Genomic DNA, 21,896 nt, shown 5'->3' on the forward strand with positions numbered 1-21,896 from the left:
TGCTTAAATAATTAACTTAGGGATGTGGTTGTAGTGCACACAAAGATTATATATATGATTTAATTAAATCTTCCAAAACATAAATATGTTATGTCTATGGGAAGTTTTATAATTTTTTATAATTGTAGTCAAAGCAGCCTTCTCCCTCACCCTAATATTAGTCACTAGGAAAAAAACACAGTCTCTACTGTATCCTTCTCCCTTATCCCGTGATGAGTTGAGAATCTCATTTCTCATGTGAAAATAATACACAAGCATCTTGCTTTATATGTTTTGTAAATTGTTGCATGAAATTCCTGGGTAACAACTTGTTCCAGAGGGTTTGAAAACCCTTGCTGTAGATTTTCTTCATGAAACAGCTGTTGGTGCTTTGAATCGTGTGGGTGGGTGGATGTGTGTGCTGTGCCTAAAAGGAAAAAAAATTCTAGTCAGATGTCAAAGCAAAAATAGGAGATTTTAGAGATTTAGACTGGGTGGAGGAGGTGGGAAGCCAACTCTGAAGAGATGTTAATTACCTTGGGAAGAAAAAGAGAGCAATGGAGTAGGTGTAGCAGGAGATTTACTTAATAGAATTCTCACAATCATGAACCCACTTTTGTTGCATTTAGACATGTTCTTAGTGAGGGCCTTACAACAGAGGTATTTTATCAGAGGAAAAACAGTTATTAGTCTTTTTATTGGGGGAGCTATTTTTACATCTCTTTTATGAAGGAGGACAAGAATTGTATGGGATTTTTTTATTTTTATTTTTTGGCTTTTGGGGTTAAAAATGAATCTCATCATTCATGGAATTATCCTGGGGATGCAAGGCAATTTAAGAGAAAAAAAGCACTATGTGCAACTGTGGAAATGGCCCTTTTCCCTATAAAACAAGCAGCAGCAGCACATGAGAGGCTTTACTCATACAAGGAGTCTCCTCTCTGCAGAGGGAGCTCAGCATGGTAAATGCCAAGGGTTGCAGCAAATCTTGTGTGTCTGGTGAGATGTCCTGGTGTCTCCCCCTCTGCAGGAACTGCTGCAGTTCCTCTGCCAGCCCCACCTCCTGCAGGAATACCTGGTGTATCTGTGGAAGATTTTGGAGTCCAGTGATGGGTAGAAGATGTCCTGGTTAGCTGTGTAGAGCAGAAATTCTTGAAAAGCAGCAGCAGGCCAGGCTGGCAGCACTGTGGGGATTGATGAAGGGTAACCAGAGCAAGGGTCTGGCAGTGACTCCTGCCAGCTGTGCTTACCCCTGTGCTCAGCTCAGCACCAGCAGGGGAGTGGAGCAGGAGGAAGAGCAAAGTGGAGAAACTCAATGCTCTTCTTAATGTACACATACAGTGCTCCCAGTCTGGCTGTTCCATACCCTCAGCCCGTCCCAGGAAAAGTGCCATGTAGGTGTCAGGTGCAGCAGATACAGCAAAGCTAGAACAAGTGCCATTGCTATTTCTGGTTTTGTGTGTCTTTGTGCTTCCTTGGCTTTACTCAGCTTGGTGGTCTCAGCAAGGGACTCCCTTTTTTCCCTTTATTACCACTATCTTGATTAACAATGTGTGTGTGTTTGTGTGCACTGCTTTCTAGGACTAGAAATGAGATGAACAGTTTATCACCATAAATACTGGTGAGACGATGTTGCATCCTGTCTAGAAGCAGAGGTAGGAAGGGTGGTAGAGAGTGCAAAGGATAATACAGATCATGGAAATGTCTGTGGGCTAATTCCACAAAATTGTTGCTGAATATTTGGGATAAAGGGAGAATTTCTTTGTAAATCCACCTCTGACTCCCCATCTTCACATCCTGTGTCACAACCCCTTCTGATTCATGTCGACTTGATGAGCTGGAAGAACCTGCTGAGCCTGTGATAGCTATGGCCAGAGGATTAGCAGCTTCTTTCCTTCTGCAATTCTGTTTTTAGACTGGGATACATCTTCACTGAAGATTAGCAGCCTGGTGGGTTGAGGAAATTAAATTTCACAAGGGCTGCAAATGGGAAGCACATATTCAGAGGTGTAAAAATGAAATTGGTAGATTTTAGTATAGTCTTAAGGAGTAGATCCTATGGCTTGGAGCCTTGGGGCTTTTCTGGAGGTGTGGTTATTTCAGAGTAACAGGTGATGTGAATTTAAAGGGGAAATTCCAGAATAATTCCTAACCTGGCACTCTTGTCCCAGAATAAGGTGTCCTTTTCTGATTTAATTTAACACAGTATGAAAATACATTGGCCAATACATTTATTAGCTATTTCATAGCTGTTATTTCAGGCTTTTCCTAGGTAGAGAAGCTGGTGGCAGGGCTGGCTGACACGGCTCATCACCCCTTGGCTGCATGTCCTGGCAAATTCCTGCCGGTGTGTTCAGTGTGTTCATCCTCCTCCTCCTCCTCCTCCTCAGGGCTGTGCCAGCAGCTCTGCCAAATGCCCTCTGCAGTCACTGCTCTCCTCCCCTCGGAGCTGAGCTCGCTGTCCTCTGTGTTGCTCCCTCCTGTGATCCTGGCAGGCCAAGGCCCATGGATGGGGTCCTGGGAGCCATCCCAGCATGGCTGGGAGCCAAGCTGGCAAACCAGCCGTGCTCCGGCTGCCAGCGGCCTGGTCGCCTCTTGTTCTCCTGTTTGGCAGCTTGGAGGGTCCATTTCCAGCAGCCACATCAGCTTTTCCCCTCCAGTGCACTGTTGTGGCACTGGGAGTGCCGGAGTGGAGCCCTTTAAATACCCCAAGTGTCCCTCTAAAAGAAGCAGCAGCTGCATTTGTGGGCTCTGCTCGTACATTACGAACAGCAGGAGCTGCCAATGCGTTTTTCTCCTTCTACACACTCAGGTCGTCTTGTGACCTCTTCCTTCTTGATTTATTTGGCAGTTTCTGTCCGTGGGAAGGCAGCAGGATGGGTGTGTTTCAGCCGATGAATGTCCTGCTCTACACCAGCTTATTTGCATTCGCTTTTATCTGATGAATGTACCCAGTGCGTTCCTAAACGTCTGGAGTCATTTCTGGGTGAGGCAGCGCTACCTTGTGCTGTGAGCACACTTCTGTGTCCTCTTCAGATAAAAATTTAGATCTCTCAGGTATGATTTTCTCCCAAAGGAGGTGGAATTAGTATGAGATTTTGCTTGGCTCCTGCAGGTGTATCAGGAACATTTGTCATCTGATACATTTGCGTGTAGGTGAGTGCAAAGGCAGATTTTTTTAACCACATGTGGACACCTGAGTATGAAGAATGGGTTTATTATTCTGTAAGGTGCTTATTATATTATGCTTCTCTTTGCCGTTTTCTTTAGGGAGAACTCTTTAACCACTTCAGGGATTGATTGCATTTGATTGGAGAGTAGTTTGTCTTCTGAATCCATTATTCTGGATGAAAGTCCACAAGTTTATTCCATTTTTGTTGCAGCTGGAATTTCACTCTGTGTGTATTATACAAATGAGGACCAAATGCAAAGTATTTCATAAGGGCTCATTAGAATTGATGAGTGGCCTTTTCTTACAGAGTTAAGCTGGGTTGCAGGTAGGGATGTAAAAGAGCCTGGGGGCCCATCCTGCCTGTAGCAAAATAGTGCCCTTTTACTTCTCTCCTTCTTTTGAAATTTGAAAATTCTGGCTCATATTTTCACAAAAAAAAATTAAAAAATTAAAAAAAAAACAAAACAGTTTATTTGATCTTTCCTACTGAGGTGGTCACAAATGCTTCCCCCTGCCCCAGCTGAGACCATCTGCCCAGCGGATGGAGGAGTGGCGGGGAGCACTCTCCTCCTGGTCTCCCATAGCCGAGGGTGAGGCAGCCACAGGAGTGGGGGTCAGCTGGCTTACCTGGCAGCAACACCTGCAAGCCTCAGGGTTCATTGTTCTGTGAAACCACAGCGCCCTTTCTTTCTCCTAAACACAACCAGCGTGATTGTTCCCTTGCCAGTGGAGTGTCACTGCTCTGAAATGATGGCCAGATCTGTGGGCAATGAATGTACAGGCAGATGGGGTGAGGATGGGCAGGAAGAGCGGCTGAATGAGCGCGATATACCCGCAGCATCCGTCCCCTCTGAACTCATAGAAACGTGAGCTCTGTTTAATCTCCTAAGCTTCTGCTCAGGTTTTCACTTCTCTGTAGGAATGCAGCATTTCTGAAGTGCCTGACTGACAGAGGAGGATTTAAGGGGAAAGGTAGAGACAGCTTCCAGGCAATTTCACTAATAGCAGCTTATTATAAATTTAACAGATGAACTGTCAGTTTCTCAGAGGTGTGTGCTCACCACAACCTTTCCTTGGATTCTCCATTGGCCATAGAAAAAAATTAACTTCTGAGGTGCTCAGCCAATGTAGAGCATTTCATTGCTCAATTAGATATTCCTTGGTTTACAGTTTTCAGTCTTCATTATTCTTTTTATCACATCTCATAATACTGAACTGTGTTGTAAAAGATAACTTCAGTGTGTGTTTTTATATGTTTGTATTTTCTCAATGGTTATTGTAGGAGGTATGGAGGAATTCTATTCTTCTCAGGGTCAACTATCAGTGAGTAAAGCTTTTGCCTTTCAATTAAACTGGTCATCATTTTATATTTTTTCCCCCAGATGTCTAAGTTGATAGGCACAGCAGGACTGAAATAATACTTCCTATGACTTGAAATTTCTGGGAATTTTATAGCTTTTAAAATCAATTCTGTATCTTGAGAAGCTAGACATTTGTAAGTGGTTCATCTGTCTGATGTAAGATTTTTTTAAAAAACCAGAAATATACATATAGCACTTTCTTTAAAGTTTCTGAAAAGCACCCTGATTTTTGGGGTTGGTGGTAGCTTTTCCTCCTGTTCTTTAGACTCTCTGTACCATGAAATCCTTGTATCGTCACACCCCTAGAATCTCTGGTTTTCTTTTAATTTACGTTACTGAAATGACGCTTAGATTTTATGTTGGCTGTTCCTGTGGCACAGCTGGAGGAGAACACATCTGGTCAGGTTTGCTCTTACCCCTGCCTGTGCTCCGGCCACTCCAGATGTGTTGACCCTGAAAACTGATCAGAAAATCACGGAGTGGTTTGGGTTGGGAGGGACCTCAAAGATCGCCCAGTTCCAGCTCCCCTGCCGTGGGCAGGGACACCTTGCACCAGACCAGGTTGCTCAGAGCCCCATCCAACCTGGCCTTGAACACTCCAGGGATGGGGCATCCACAACTTCTGTGTTGTCTGCACAGAGTGTGTTGACCTGTGCTGGTTGCAGGGTCACCTCTCCCCCTTTCTTGCCCTGTTCTTTCTCATGCAAAGGACAATTTCTGGGGTAATTGGCTCTCCTCTGTCTTGATCCTTCTGGTGAAACTTCCAGTGGTGTGGAATGGCAGAAAATCAATGGTTTGTTTGAAAGCGATGATGCAAAAAGAGGGAAATAAGTTGAGTAATTTTTAAGAAAGCAAATGAAAGTGTCAGCACAGTGGTCCAAAGTCAGGGAGGGGATGGAAGCAAGTAAGGATCTTCCTCTGGTAAATTTAATTCACACTTTTTGCTAAATGTAAATGATAGTTTAGGAAAAAACTGCTTGGAATACGTAGTAAATGATGTTGCCAGGATACTTCCTGATCATGTTAATTAAACTGTCCCACAGATTGGGCTTAATTACTGCATAATTTGCATTTTGGAAATGATGGTACGCATTACTAAAGAAAGCTCTTATTCTGCTAGCAGAAAGAACATTGTACATGAATTAATTTCCAGGGGAAGAAGTCGCTAGACTCATATAATGATGTATCTTGAAAATAAAGTTAAGGTTTTTGATAATGAACTGACATATACCTCATTCCTTTTAGCAAGATTACATTTTGTATTTGTTCTACTAAGTTCCTCAGAGACTTCATCTACCAGCCTTCCTCTTGTTGGCTATCTCTTTAATTACAAGGACCACTGTTGCTTTCAGTGTGGCTGGTGATGAAGCAGATATTAACATGTGTAAAGTTAACATGTGTAAAAAGGCAAAACATTTGTTCCAAGGCCCAAATTTGATTCTGCATATGCATTGCTGGTGATGCGCTTCACCACCCTCGCAGGTTAAAATCACTGTTAAGCTGTCAGCTTCTCCTTGTCGTGTTTTTTATTGTGTGGTTTTGTTTTAAACTTCTGATATGTCTGTGGTACCCTGCTTGTGGAGGCCTGAGGACAAATGGAAGAATGCAGGAATATCTCTCTGCCCTGCAGGCCAGAGTTCAGGTGTTACTGGTGGATGCCCTTTTTGGAGGCCTCACACAGGCACCTGTTGGGGCAGTGGCTGTATGGCTTCCTAGAGCAAAAAAAAATGATTTTGCATCTGCATTTCTGCCGGGGTAGTTTTGTGGCTCCTGACCCTGCTTCTGAGTTCAGTGACGTTCCTGCAGCCACGTTCAACTGCAGGGGTGTGATGGTATTTTGAAAAACAAGACAAAGCATCAGAACTCCCTCAAAAATTAAGACAAGAAAAAAACTGTTTTGTTTTGGGAAAAAAAAATAAATCTTCTGAACACAGCAATTTCCCAATTTAGACTGCTAATTGCTTTGGATGATACCGTTGCTAGGATATGCATTTCCGATGTGACTTGTACGTTTTAATTCTTTTTTTTTGCTCTGTCTGTGACCAGGTGATCATAAACAGCACCATCACCCCCAACATGACCTTCACTAAAACATCGCAGAAGTTCGGGCAGTGGGCAGACAGCAGAGCCAACACTGTGTTCGGGCTGGGCTTCCCCTCCGAGCAGCAGCTGACCAAGGTAACAGGGCTCACGGGATTGCTGCAAAGGCTGTCTTGTTCTTGTTAATGCAGAGTAGCACATCTCCAGCCTGGGTGTTCCTGCAGGTCCTCTCAGCACTGCAAGTCACTCATCCCTGGAGCTCCCCCCGTCTGGGGGTGGCAGTGAGTGCTGCTGGCGGCAGGGCAGGGCTGGCCAGGGAGGGCTGATGTCAGGCTGGCTGATAAAACTGCCTCTGCATTAGCACCAAACCCCTCATCCTGAGCTTGCTATTAATGAAACACTTCCCTGGACTAGGGGCTGGCTTGTAAGGCTAGAGCAGCCTGCTGTTGTGAATAACCAGCACCTGAAAATACTCCTCTCTCACTGGAGTAGTGGTCTTGACAAGTGCTTATCAAGCAGCTGAGATGATTGTTTGTTCATGTGGTAAAAAGCCCTACTTAGCTAACACATACTTGACTCCTGAAGCATCGGCTGCTTGGCACTGGGCTTCATAAGTGACCTCAGCAGGGTGTCCTTGGGCATGCCACAGCCTCTCATGTTGCTGTCCTCTCCTGCGCTTTAATAAGAATGAGGAGAAGAAGGTGTTTCTTGTGGTGCCTAAAGCAGCAAAGGCAGAGCCCTGCACTAGAAGGACTTCCCTATCAAGCAAGTTGTCATAGGAATGTATTTTACTAAAACTTAATAAGTTTTCACAATTTCTAGAGAATTGCATTTTTGCAAGTGTTTCTTAAAGGTAAAAGTTATTTTGCTTTTCATATGTTAAATTATTTTTGGCCTTGGGATGCCCATAAAAGTGCCATGGCATTCATCTGTCCTTCAGGGATGATAAAGGCATGATGTGCAAAGCTTGTTTAAAAATGGGTTGCTGGAGATGGTTATGTTTTATGATGCTTACTCAGGTGTACAGGACTGCTCATTTCACCTATGCATATTCTTCACTCCTGGGACAAAGAGGTGTTCATAGCTAGTAAGATGTGTGGGAATAGGGGAGGATTAAAATGGACCTAGGGGAATAATTTGTTTTGAGTAACAGATAAGCATGATATAATGCAACCTTTGAACACTGAAAGGGAGAATTGGCACCTCTGGATAATAATTTTTAATCCTGGATTATTGAAGTTGCACCTCTGCAACGTGACGCGAGACCCCACGGTGCCTCAGTGGCAGGCTGGGGCTAAACGTGCCCCGTGTTCCATGTGGAGCAGGTGGTGCTGAGTCTGCCTCAGAAGAGAGGTAAATAATACAGTAAGGCACTGGGTTCACTATAGTAAGGCAGGAGGTACATTTGGAGGACCTTGCCCCCTAATCAGAGAAATTTTACCATGTTCTGCAGACCTTATCAAACACAGAAGAAATGCATTGCTGGTATCAGCTCGTCAGTGCTCACATGGCCAGTCTAGAGCCAGTCTGAATAACCTGTCCTGTGGGTGCAGAGACACCAGCACCAGCTGTGTTTCTTTCCAGGTCATTTTTCACGTTTGTTTGCGCTGCATTACCTGCTGAAGAGCCCACTGCCCAAAATACAACCTTCTACTTGCATGAAAGGCTTTCCAAATCAGCAGGAAGACTTTTTCTGGTCAGAATATTGAGAGGGAGGTTAAGGGGAGCACTTCTGAAAATAGCTTGAGATGATCTTTTAAAAAGGAAAAAAACCCCAGAACTCTGACAGTTACCTAGCTGAAAAATATAAGGAAATCTGGTTTATTACCACCATGCAAAGCAGTGGGACAAAGATACTCCTTTATTTTCTATGTTTCTCAGTTTAATTATTGAGCCATTAGTAAGAAAGATCAGAGTTGAGAGTGAGATTACAACTATATAAGTGCACTGGGAATAATAAAATCAAGTTTCATTTTATATTAATATCATTATACTCTTATAAAAGATATAAATTAAAGCTTGCCTATTTTACGGGAAATAATTGAAGTGCTTAGTCAGGAATTGGAAGGGCACACTAAAACTCCCCTAAACCAGAGATCAATAGCCCTGGCTTAAAATAAATATAAATAAATAAAGCTGAAAAATGTTCGTTGAAAGCAACGGAAAATAACGAGGCAGGAGAAGAGGTTAGCATGCCTAAAAATGACTGCATTTTTAAGTACATTGCTTGGCCTAATAAAAGACATTGCCTCATTCTGATGCTTTGCTTCTCTTGAGAAACTTAAAGCATTAATCCATACCTATAGGGAAAAGCAGTTCAAATTAAACATGAGCCATTAATGAAAACTGCATTCCGTGACCCAGTAACCTAATTACCATTCACATTGATTGGGAAAATCCCAGGGCTTAAAGTTGATGTCCTACTCAGGGTCCTTTTCCCCTTCTGCAGGACTCGCTGACCCTGCTTTCCCCCGCGACCCTGTGCCTCAGAGGGGTCTCCAGGCATTGTCCAAGCGTTGCTCCAGCCAAGCTGAGGCAGGAATCAGGGGAAGCTGGCGGTGTGTGGCTGTGGAAAGGGGGCTGGTGCTGCACTGGTAGTGCTGAGCTTTGCACACAAAGTGGTTAAGGAAGATTTCTGCCATCGTTCAGGGTGCTTTGAGGAGGCTGTGCTACATATGAGGAGCTGCAGGTAGTCAAGGGCATAGGGACAAAGATTTATACGGGTGAGAAACCCAGTAAAGCCAGACTTTGCACATCATAAAGCAGCTGCCTCTGGCCCCTGGGAAGCCCTGGGCTTTATTTCTCTGCACTCTTGCACATTATGTGTGCCAGCCACTGCCTTGCAGAGCAGCGAGCTCGGGGCAGAGACTGCCCCAGCACACAGCACAGCCACTGGTCCAGCTGGCATCAGAGCTGGACATGCCCTTCCTGGGATGGAGCAAATTGCTGGGCACTTTCTGGGGTAAATAGCCTTGTTGGGAACCCATCTGGCCCGTGCTGAGGGCTCATCCCGGGAGAAGCACGGGAAAAGCACGTGTGTGCTGTGGGTCACGGCACAGCGGTGCTCCCCCGGGGCTGTCACATCACCCAGCCTGCTGCAAACCGAGAGGGAGATGAAATATTTATGAGCCTGCTTTGGGTGGGAGCAGCTGTTTCATCTGATACTGGCACAATTTGTCAGTAGGAGACATAAAATATAATGCCAGACCAGGAGCTTAAAATTTATGCATACAAAATCATGCTTTTTAATGTATAAAATGCTAAGGAGGTCTATTTGAATATATATATATATATTTCTCCTGGTGACAAACTAACTGTGGATTAGAACAGCCTTTAAATAATTTGTGCAATGCACAGTAGCATCCTCAAGTCCCCATTAAATTTCACTGGCCAAGACTCCTAATCGAGCAGTGCTCATGGCTGCAGCTGCCTGACCAAAAGGCTTCACAAGTGTTGATAGCAGCAAATCTTCTCCATATTGCAGCTTAGTCACACAGCTTCCTGCGGCGTGGGAAGACATGTCCTGTAACCCATGATGGACTGTCGGGGTGGTATTCACTTGGCATCTCCCCTACTCCAGTTTTTTTGTTTTGTTTTGTTTTGTGGTTTTTTGCTGATTTTGGGAACTTTGCCACAGGGCAAGCATGGAGCTAAGGAGAGGAAACATTATGAATTCTTATAGTTGGTTTGGGGTATTTAGATTTTCACTGCCTCTTGAGACCATACATACCAAGTTTTCATTTACTGAATGCACTTTTTCATTAGGAATTTGGCATTCATTAAGCACCCCCCTTTGTTGTAATGGTTTGATGGGTCAAAGTCAACTTAGACCTTGGAGGTGGGGCATGATTTTGTGGTACCAATTATTTGTCAATTATTTGTGTTCGGGGCAGAAGCAGTCGGTTACTAGGGAGAAACCAGCTCTGATTTCTCCCGGTGATCTGGCCCTGTGTCTGTGCCACACTCAGCCAGCCTGGGGCTCTGGCTGGCTCCAGAACCTGCTGCTCTGCTCTGTGCAATGGGTGTTGCAGTGCTGCAGAGCTGGGGCTGGCACTGCCCCTCTCACAACTGCAATCACTTTCTAAATGCAAATGTGTTTAATACATGTGTTGGCGAACTAGAGACATGACTGAAATTGTTTATGCAATGAGGTCATTATGGGGTTAGTATTGAAGATTAGCGTTGCTCAATCATATGCAATTTTTTTATTATGGAAATGTGGAAAAATGTCCTTTTCTTCCCAGCTCACATAATTTTTCACAGCAGTCTCCTGTGTGCTTTACGAAGATAGCTGCAAAATAAAATTTGATAGATCACTTCCAATTCTTTTTGTCTGTTCATATTTTGTATCATCCATGAAGAACCCTCATAAATTTTCCATACATAAGATGAAGAGATTTATCGTAAAAGAGGAAGATTTATTATAAAAGGCAGACTCAAACCAGCCTTATACTACCCACAAGAAGCACAAATGTAGAACTTACTATTGATATAATATTTTAGAAATAATCAGCTGGTTATATCTGCTCTGTCACAGCGGGAGAGACTCTTTGTGTAAAGTTAGAGTTAAATCACTAAAGGCACAAATGTAATGTGGTTGTTCTTAACGATCTGTGGAGTGCTAGAGAGGTAATCAAGTCATTTGTGTGTGCAGAGACTGCAATGCCATCGGATGGCAGCTGCTGCCATCCAAGGGCAACGTCAGCTGTGGCAAAGGGAACAGCTGGACCCCAGAGCTCCATCCTCGCTCACCAGCATCACCACACATCACAGGCTGCACCCAGAGTGCCACTCACCCTTTGGAATGTGGGATTAACCATGACGTGTGTGTGTGTGTTTGTTGGAAATTGCCATTTCCTCCATGTGTAAATCTGGATTTCTTTTAGACCAAATGGAGATTTATTTAATTGGTCTCTACAGTCCCAGCATTTTACTGAGAGAGCATGCTGAATACCTGCTGTAAATCTAAATTTAGAAGGCAAGATTGCTAAGTGAATAATGTTTCTTTTTATTCTTCAACTGTAAAATTGGATGTTTTTTTCATGCTTTCATTTACAGTTTTTTCGTAAGTGTTCTGAATTATCCAAGGCTATAATGGCAATCCTTTAGTCATAAACTGTGCAATAATACATCTGTTTATATTTTTACTTTTAAAATGTCTTGCCATTCTAGCATTTTAAGTTTCTCAAAACACAGGCAAGCAAGACCAAGCAGTTTTAGCTGAAAGATAAAGTTACCTATTCTTATAGTGCAGACATCATAATTTTAAAAGTAAATCATGTGTTATACCATTTTTTCCCATCTTTATAATCCTCCTTTTAAAATTTTAAATGTTATTTAAAGTGTTTGAAGCCCTGAAACCCTGACTGGCTGTGATAATACTTGTATTTCAAAAATGCCAGGCTGGCTTTGGAGCAGATGTCCTATAGCAACTCATAGAGGTTGGGATTGTTATCTTTATCTTTCCTTCCTCTCACCTCCCCCAGTTTGATACAGCGCTTTTACAGGAAGCATTCAAGCCTTTATCTTTATAGAAGTCTTCTACCTTTATTTTTGAAAGTAATAAGAAAATTAAAGCAGCAAAGTTGTGTTTTCATAAGACTACATCATATATTGAGATCTACCTTCTCCTTTTTCCTATGTCTTGATAATCCCTTGCTTACTTCCTGCAGATGAACTTATTTGCATTCTTTAATTGAATTCACTTGCTGTTGGGAATAGAAGACATTGATAATATTTTTATCTAAACATATGTCTTTAGTATTTTTTTCTTTAATTCACTGTCAACAGGAGAGAAGGGGGAGGAAACAGAACCAAATCAAACCAGGAGACACCAAATGTTCCTTTTCCCCCATAGGCTTTTACTGTGGTTGGCCAGAGTTATAGAAATGTCCCTCTTTTAGAAACATACTAGTTTCCTTTGGAAGAACCATCCTGCCAAAGAATTAAGGTGTTTTTTCTTGCCAAAAATTTTAAATTATTAAAATTAGTTGTTCACTTTTGGACATCTATACCATATGAAGATAGCAATCTTAATGGCTCAACAGATGATAAATCGTGTTAATAAATATCTTTCATGCTTTTTCTAGTTTGCAGAGAAGTTCCAAGAAGTAAAAGAAGCTGCCAAACTTGCAAGAGACAGATCTCAAGAGAAAATTGAGACCTCAAGCAATCATTCACAGGTTTGTAATTTAGTTTTAATACCTGTACACATACAGGATAAATAATTTAAAGTTAAATTTTCAAATGGACTGTGCCAGCTTCTGGCAGCCAGCTTAAAGTATATAAAATTGAGATTGCTGAAGGTAATTGTCAGTTGCTGGACATTAGCATTGTCAGAGGAATATTTTTCATCCCTCCATGCCCTTTACTTTCATTTCAATCTAATTTTTTTCAGCAGTCCTTGAGCTGTTACAACTTTTTTAATAACAGGGGAAGCTATACATCCTTTGATTTGTGCTGTTAAACACAGTTTGAGTCACTGGGAAGTAAGTCAGTGTAGAGCTTCAGCAGAGAGTAAATGAGATTCATCAATATCCTTCTTTTTGTCATCTGTCCCACCCACTTCTGTGGGCTTTGCTTTTCCTGACTGTGTGCAGGGCTCCCTTGGCAGTGGGCAGCAGTGGTGTGGGAGCAGGGGCAGGGTGCAGGGGGTTGAAGAAGCCTGTGTTTGTATATCTGCACAGTAACTCTCCGAGGCAGCACACCTGGTGCCAGCCACTGCCTCCAGCGAGGTCTGGCTGTCCTAAAAACCAAAGAAACTGAGTGTTGTCCCAGTCTCTCTAATGGTTGGCTGTATTTTTGTGTGCAGTGCTTTAGGTAAGAGTGGACCCTGCTCAGCAGGTGTTCCTGGCCTGGGCTAATGTTTGGAGGAAAGTAAGATTTTGATCAGAGAGGAATTCAGATGAATGAGCAGAAAAAGCTGCTGAATGGTTTCAGCCTTGCAACCACCCCTGTTTGTGGGGCCCACAAATATCGATCTGAGTGGCTGACTTTGGATACTCATTTTGTAAAGCCTTTGGTCATGGTCTTTGTAGTTCACTTTGTTTGTTCTCTGTTGAGGTCAGTGCCAAACAGTGTGTGAATAGTATGTCTTTGGAGGAGCAGTATTATTTTTGTTTGTTTGTTTCTTTGTACTTTGTGTGTTGCATTGTTTCATTATCTTAAAAAAACCAACCAACTTTTAGAAAACACAAGCCATATCAGGGAAATAAACTTTTTTAAAGTTTTGAATGCTTTAAACTTCCATTTGTGTATCATTGTAATTTTTTCATTCTTTTTAAACAGACCAGCATTGCAGCCAAGATGAAAAGGGTATGTGTGTGTTACCACTGTTCTGCCAGGAGAGCCGAGGTCTCAGCCAAGTGGTGTGGGATCAAGATTACAAAGAAATTGGTGTTGTGGTCTTGCAGGAGATGCAGGAGACACCCAGTGTTCGTTTGTGTGTTGTGCTGCAGGAGTCTGGACGTGAAACACCATCTTCCACTCGAGCTTCAAGTGTGAATGGCACAGACGACGAGAAGGCATCACATGGTGGCTCTGCTGAGGCACATCTCAAATCTGAGAATGATAAATTAAAAATTGCTCTAGCCCAAAGGTGAAGTTCCTGTAGAACCTAAATTGCACTGGAAAAGCGTGCTGTAATTATCTGATGGATAATGATTTTAACAGAAATTATTCAGATTGTAATTAATTTTAAATGGTGCTGCAGAATGGATGAATGAACAGATTTTAGCAAGTACCTCCTGGTATCCAGTTGAGAAGTATTTCCCATTTCATTTATTCCTGATGTAGTTTGTGAAGAAATAAGCTCTCTTTTATTCTGCTGATGCCAACTGCTAGAACCATCTTCTTTCATGAAGTTTTAGAACTGCAGAAATAACGTTAAAGCCATAGGGGAGCAATTGCTGCTGATAACATGTGAAGCCAATCTTTCTTCCTCTTTGAGTTTGCTACACTTACTTTGATGAAAATAGATATGGATATTTAAAATTATGAAAGGGAATGAACTCGACCATAAAAAGTTGAAGTGAGAACTATAATTTCATCAGAGTGCTTGGAAGTCTTAGGGGATATTTCTAAATTGTGGACAGAGCCCCTTGAAATCACATTTTTTGCTATTTGCTTTGATAAATAATTTGAAAATGCTGAGAATAGTAATTTGCAGCTGTAGTGAAAATACAGGCGTTGCAATATGCAAAGCTACAACATTAAAATAGAATAATTCTCTATTGGGATCTTGCCTTGTCTGCCTCTTGCATGTGAATGTGTATCTGTGAATGGAAAGAAAATCTAACAAGATCAAGCTACTCTTAAAAAGGTATTTAAAAAACAAAGCATCACTGTAAGCAGCATTATCCAGTGAGCAATTCCAAGGTTGCATATATTATGTTTGAAGTGCAACATCTCTCTTTATTGACATTTCAGTAGCTTAACCTGTTTCAAACAGTAATGTTAGCTCGTTCCTCTTGCTGAAGACACCTCCACAGGCAGGCAGCAAGGAGCACACAGGGAGTTTCAAAGCCTTCCTCCCGTTCACCCTCTAATCTTGTGCTCTGTGCTGCAGCTCGAAGCTTTGGGGAATGAGTAGTTTAATTCTGCAGCATTATGTAACACTTTTATAGTTAAGACTCAGCATTAAAATAAATTCAAATATAGATCGTGTCAACCCCCTGAAATCTTCCATTTGGAACTGCTGTGCCATCTGCAGATGTGCAGAGTGGCTGTGTTGCAGGGGTGCCAGGTGCCCAGCCCCAGGTGCTGCAGTCACACAGCTCAGGAGGTGACAGGGACCATGCACTGCCAGGTGAGACCCCTGAGTGCAAATGGGCAGCTGGACCCTGCTCTGACAGCAGGGTTTTTGTTCCAGATGCAGGCCACTGCTGCTGGAAATGGCAGATCCCTTTGTTTTGACAGAGACAGTCAAATTAATGCTTTTGCTCTCTGTAGGCATCTAATGGCTAAAGGCAATTACACACATCTGAGTGCTCTTCCTCTTATTGCAACAAATTAATGGTGAACACACCGCGGTGGGGGAGTTTGCAGACAAGTAAAGCATAACAGCTCGCAGGAATACAAGGTGAAACCACCTCATGGTGTCCTGTTTTTCTCAGTTCATCCAATGTGAAGAAGTGGGAGACGGAGCTGCAGTCGCTGCGGGAGAGCAATGCGCGGTTGTCCACAGCGCTGCAGGAGTCGGCGGCCAGCATCGAGCACTGGAAGAAGCAGTTCTCAGCCTGCAAGGAGGAGAACGACCAGCTGAGGGGCAAGGTAGCAGAACATGCCCACAGGAGAGCAGCTCCAGTCAGCTGCTCCCACCATTGCTCTTTCTCACAGTGTGTGTCAGGAGATGGGGCTGGTTTTTGGAAGGGAGGTGGGTGGGCAGTTCAGGCAGCCGCTTCCCTCCGCACACAGCGGGCAGGAGGGAGCAGAGGAGCTGCCACATCACTTTCCCCACTTCAGGACTTGGGAGACATGGTGTCAGCAGGGCATGTTGGCTGGGGAGAGAAACCAGAAAGGTTCTAAAAATGGGGCTGCTTTTGCATATCCCTTTCAAAGTTCACTTAAGTAAATACTGCCAGATGTGGATGAGCAGAAGGTGAGGTTGTAGCCTGGTCACCCACAGGAGCCCAGCCTGGGAACCACTCCATTCACTCAGTAATAGAAGCAAATCCCAGCAGTGTGCAGGAGAATGAGGATGTGAGTTATTTCCTCAGCAATGTGGGTGGTGAGCCAGGTCCTCCAGCACTAACACCTGGCACATCTCATCCAAAAACCTGCCAGCAGGCATCAGCAAAAGCCTTTTCCCCTTCATTACTGAGACATTTCTCAGTTGTGTAAGATGGAGGGCTAGCAATGGCTACAGCAGAGAACAACTCAGAAGTTTAAATCTGTGAAGTCTTGGTTTAGAGTAAGCATTAGGACCATTTCTCAGATAATACTGTGTTATCTGCAACAGCCCCTACGGGCACAGGGCATCCTGGGCGCGGGGGATCCTGGTTTCCATGAGCACTGCTTTTGCAGGGATATTTTCACCCTAAATTCATTAATTCTAAATATTTTTTCTTAAATATTGGATCCTTTTCCTGCTACTTAGATGGATTACTGGGACATTTGAAGTAGAGATCAGATTGTATCAGTCTGGTGAGATTTTTTTTTTGTTTGTTTAGTGCTTGCTTTTGAAGAGGGAAGGAATTACATGTCTTTTTGTGTGTCAGTAGGCTGCAGGTAGTATTTCAGTGTTGGAAGTGGTTTGGGTTGTTTGTTGGCACTGAAAATCCTTCTGGAACAACCTTTTTTCTGAGGCCAATACTCACTGTTTGTTCACTTGTGTTTTATGGGTGCACAGTGGTAATGCAGAGATCAAACCACAGCTGTATTAACTGATGTTACATTGAAAAATTAATATTAGTTGTTACATGATTTAGCTTCCTATATCCAGCCTCTTATGGATAGGGGAGAAATGAGAGGCTGGAACAGTATGTTATGGGAAAATATCATAATTTGCAGGGTAGTTATTATCCTTTCTGTATTGTTGCAGGGAAAAGTTGTTCTCATCAACACATGCCACATCCCAGTAGCAGTACTAGAGAAGAAATTATTAAAACACCACCTTGCTGCCTCTTCAAAGTCACCGTGCTGGTGACAGCCAGACTGTGCAGCAACACTGCCTGTATAATGTGCTGTCTTTCTCCATGCAGGGAGGTTTTCTGAGGTTTTCCCCCAAGTAGGTTCTTTGCTCAATGCTCACATTGCACCACTGCAGTGCCCTGGGAAGCTCCTTTTGCTTTATTAATTGGGTCAGAATTTTTTGCATATCGCTCTACCTTCAAATGAGGGAAGTTACAATCCCAAAGCAACACGAAGCTGAGAATTAAAGTACATACTTTAATGAGCTGGTCCATCGGCCTGTGGGAAGTGCATCTCCTGGGAGCTGAGTCCAGAGCTGGCAGCAGGAGGTTTGGAGAGAGCAAAGCACATCCCTGGGCGAGAGAACAAAGCAGCAGATGTTGCTCTGAACTGGTTCTCCCCCCAAAGTTTTGAAGTTGTGTCCCTCATACACCAGCTAGAATAATAAGCAACCCCCAAGAGATTTCTTCCTCTCGTTGTGTTAAGAAAACCCATTCCTTGTAGCCTTGTGTTGGCTTCATAGGAGTGAAGTGCAGATTTTATCCCCAGTTCCACTTATTTTAGCAGCTCAGTGTTTTCTGCATTCCTGAGTACTTATAAGAGAGACTGTAAGAGAGAATAAATAGAGACCCAGGGTTTCCTAGTGGGTGTGTAAATTGACTCTTTTGAAGGAAAAAAGTGATAATTTGGTTGCAGTGAATCCAATGCTATGATTTAGGAAACAGATCCCATGTCCATTTCATCAGATGTGTTCTGCCCCAGATTTTCAGAAATTTGAGAAATTTCACCTAATGTCTGACATTTCTTAAAGATTGAAGAACTGGAGGAACAGTGCAATGAAATAAATAAAGAGAAGGAAAGAAATGCACAGTTGAGTAGACGTCTCCAGGAACTGGAAACAGAACTTCAGGACAAAGAGCTGGTGAGTGCCCTGAACACAGAAATGGTGTCTTCATGTTTGAGATGGAATGTCTGCTTCTCTTCTTGGGTATAGATTGTTGGTGAGGAGTGGCTCACCTACCACCAGAAGCAGCCTGGTATCTTGGGGTGTTGCCTGTTTCTAGGTTTTCCATGGACAGTCCCTTGTTTGGTAGTGTTTCTCCATCCAAGTTCCATGATGTGTTATGTGCTGTGACTGCACACTGTAATTTGGCAGGGGTTAGAAAAGGATGCCTTGGTGTACACACCACCTGTCCTTGTAGAAGAGCCAGTGGTGAAACTTGGTGCCCAGTGCCAGACAGATGTGTGCTGAGAACAGATTCATTTGACTCTCCCCATGCTGAAAATTCCCATAGGCATCAAGATTGCTGTTAAAAAGACATAATTTACAAAATAATTTGACATTTGTGTAACAAGTCTTGTTTCTTTTTCTGGATGGCCCATAGTTTTCAGCTTTGCTGGTTTATGGTCTTGCTTTGACCTCAGGACTAATGCCAAGAGGGAGAAATTCAGATTCATCTAGAGCGACCCAGTTTGTAATTTTTGACATTACAGGGTGTTAATTTTTCTAAGGAGGATGATGTCTTGGAACCCCAGAAGAGGGGAAAATAATGGGAAGCGTTTTTTTTCCGTTGTCACAGTGACCAAATGCTCTGTGCTGGCTGAAGAGGAAATGCAGTGCAGTAAAGTTTGCCATGTGCCATTACAGCATCTCTGCTGGTGCTCTTAAAAGCACTGCTGTTAATGGGTTTTGTGGTGGTGCAAGGAAATAGTTTAAGGAGATGGATTTTGATGCACTGTCATAAATATAGTGGTTTTCAGCCCTATATTTCAAAGGAAAATGTAATGCTGTCTTCTCAACCTTTCTATGGCAATAGCATATATAACAACCCTTATTCTCTCCTATAATTCTCCTCAAGATTCACATTTTTACTGTACCAAATGAACCAGAAAATTGATTGACTTGTGAATTTTATAAGACTGTCTTCCATTTAAACTGAAAATATACTAACTTGTTTTAAAAATTCATGCTTACACTAGCATGTTCTCGATTAGCTCTAAACTACCCATATGTAATCTTTCGTGGTCTGGAATCCAAACCCACATGAAGTCTGCTCATGGCATGGCCATGTAAGAGAAGTTGCTGATACCCTCCTCATGTAGGAGATGCTTGTCCTCCACGTGGTTCCTCCACCAAATCCACATCTCTGACTTGGAGACAAGGCTCTTGTGTGGAACAGTGTCAAGTGCTTTGCACAAGTCCAGGTAGTCCAGGGGTGTACCCCTGCATTCCCTGGAGATCATCACCTACATGGGCAGTTTCTGGAGGAGGATCTTGCACTTTTTTCCAAGTTGTCTTTATTTCCAACAGAGACATGGATTCCTGCTGTTGCTTTTTCCATTAACTCCCTTCATCAAGTCTGCTCAGTTTGGGTAATGAGGACAGAACCAAATACAGATTTTGGGGGAGGAGTAGGTGGTTCTCAGAACTGTACCATGGAGGAAAGCCCATTACACCTGTGTTCTGTAATGATGTCTCTGTATGTGCAGCTGGTAAAGCCACTGGCCTTTTTTTTTTTGCTGTCATACATCATTGAAATTGTCTAATTTGCTCTTTGCTACCATCTATAAATTACTTGTAGCATTACAGCCATTCAGATTTTTCTGGTATTTAATACATCTTTTGCATAGGTATATGGTTTAGGCTAAGATTTTATTAATATAATTCATGGAATTCATGCAAGAGACTGGATTACTTTGCCTGTTTTAGAAATGCAAAGTAAAAATTAAAGTGAAAAAATGTATTCTTGTAGAAAATTAGCAATTTTGGAATGCAGGCAGGTTATTTTGATTATTTTCCATCCAAATACTGTGCAGAATACAATAAAATATGCAAAGCCATTTCATCTTCAGATTTCCATTATGTTTTAAATTGAAGCTTGCACTAATATTTTTTCTTTTATGTTTTCAAAGGAACTGGAAGAGCTTCGAAAGCAGGGTGAAATTATACCAGAGCTAATGTCAGAATGTGAATCTGTATCTGAACAATTGCAGGTACAGTTTAGCAGTGAAATTAATTTCAAAATAGTTGGTACCTTTCCTTTATTTTTTTTTCTCATAGCTGTATACATTTCTCTGTTCAGACTTCAGTGTTTTGAGGCAAAAGAGCTCCAGTTCGTAAAAACAAAAAATGCTAACTACATGCAAAATACACAGTGCCGTTCCCAGCACAGGAGTGGTTAAATGGCTCCATTGCAGAGATTGATTAGCAGAATAGCTCCATTGCCTGGGATGATGTAGCACCCATCTCCTGCAGTCCCAGGCCATCCTGTATCCCGTGTTTCCACTGCTCTGGGCTCATGGAGGTGCACCACTGCCACCTGTGTTGAGCATCTCCCCAAGGCCTGGGGCTGATTGCTGCAGTGGCACCAGGGCAGGCTTTGGGGAAAGAAGCAGATGAGTAAAGCTGCTCAGCACCAGGAGTAAAAGTTCACCTGAGGATGTGTCTGTGTGCTGTGCCATCCCTTTCCAGCAGTGCTGGCATGTGCCCGTGGCTCGGGAGCCCTGCCCCAGCCAGCAGCTGGACTTTGGGCATTGCCTCCTTGAGTCAGGTCTTGTGGAAATGCAATAAATTAATACATGAAAAGAGAACAAAAATGAGCAGTCCCATCGATGAAGTAAAATCCAATCAATAAATAAGCCATCAGGCAAAGCAGAACTTGAAAAAAATACTAATAAATCCCAAAGTGCTGAATAAAGCAACTTTATTCCTCAGACAGTATTTCCTAAGTTTGTTTTTCAAGGTTAAACCACCGTAGATAATTCTGTATGTAATTGATGGCACAGTGTCTAATTCTGCACTGTAGCAATGACAGAAATGTATGCACAGTGCACGATTTAAATCCAGCTGAATTTGAAGATATCAACCAAATGACAAAGTCTGATGCAAAGCATCTTTTCCAGTTAATCTGTGTCCTTTCCTGCGTGGGCTTTTAATCAGACAAGCTCATGTCAGTTGCTCTCAGAGGTGCTTGTGTTAATCAGTTTACAGAAGTTCGAGCAAACTCTCACAGCCCCGCTGCCATTTGTTGCTTTAATCTATGAAATGCTGCTCATCCTTCTTCTCTGTGATTCATCTTATTGTCTCTTTTGTCTTTAAGGCTGCTGAGAAAAAGAACAAAGATCTTGAAGAGAAAGTCAGAACGCTAAGGACAGAAGTCGAAGAGAACAAACATAGGCAGACCAACCTTAAAACTGAATTAAAGAATTTTTTAGATGTACTAGACGGGAAGATAGATGAATTACATGATTTCCGACAAGGACTGTCTAAACTTGGGGTTGACAATTAGATGGCAATAGATCTTTTTTGTAATCTAGGGTCTGGATGTTTGATGTTTTGTTGATCCCAAACATGTGTTTTACAAAATATAACTAGAATGTTCCACTTGTTTGCATTGGTTTTGTACATAGAGGCTGAAAATTTGCTGTGGGTTTTTGGTTTGGTTTTCTTTGGTGGGTTTATTTTATTTTGTTTGTTTATTTACCAAACCAATCGTGCTGCTCACTGAATTCTGTTGAGATTAGAAACTTTCTATATTGCTGCTCTGGCTTTGTGGGGTTGGGAACAGGTAGAAGGTTCTGTCTCAGGAATCTGGAACTAGACCTACCTTAAAATGAATATGCAGTTAGTTGTTGCAGGGAAATTTATATCTTTCTTAAGGGCTGTTGCAACCGCAGAAACAGAAAAGAAGTCTTTTTCTTGTCCAGACTATCAG

At 42.6% G+C, this 21,896-nt stretch overlaps 1 protein-coding gene across 4 annotated transcripts in view; it reads left to right on the top strand.

The window, feature by feature from the left end:
• Positions 1–21,569, top strand: part of HOMER2 (homer scaffold protein 2) — a 53,524-nt gene extending 31,955 nt beyond the window's left edge. Inside the window, exons 3-10 of one of the 4 annotated variants that reach the window (XM_058846736.1) lie at positions 6,559–6,690; positions 12,642–12,734; positions 13,840–13,866; positions 13,965–14,149; positions 15,666–15,822; positions 17,993–18,103; positions 20,095–20,175; positions 21,282–21,569. In XM_058846736.1, coding sequence (XP_058702719.1) covers positions 6,559–6,690; positions 12,642–12,734; positions 13,840–13,866; positions 13,965–14,149; positions 15,666–15,822; positions 17,993–18,103; positions 20,095–20,175; positions 21,282–21,470 — 975 coding nt within the window. In that variant the 3' untranslated portion in view covers positions 21,471–21,569. The remainder of the gene's footprint in view (positions 1–6,558; positions 6,691–12,641; positions 12,735–13,839; positions 13,867–13,964; positions 14,150–15,665; positions 15,823–17,992; positions 18,104–20,094; positions 20,176–21,281) is intronic. The other 3 variants (XM_058846738.1, XM_058846737.1, XM_058846739.1) reach the window with 3 other exon arrangements.
• Positions 21,570–21,896: the final 327 nt, after the last annotated feature.

Source organism: Poecile atricapillus, chromosome 11 (assembly GCF_030490865.1).
Source record: "Poecile atricapillus isolate bPoeAtr1 chromosome 11, bPoeAtr1.hap1, whole genome shotgun sequence".
Taxonomy (NCBI): domain Eukaryota; kingdom Metazoa; phylum Chordata; class Aves; order Passeriformes; family Paridae; genus Poecile; species Poecile atricapillus.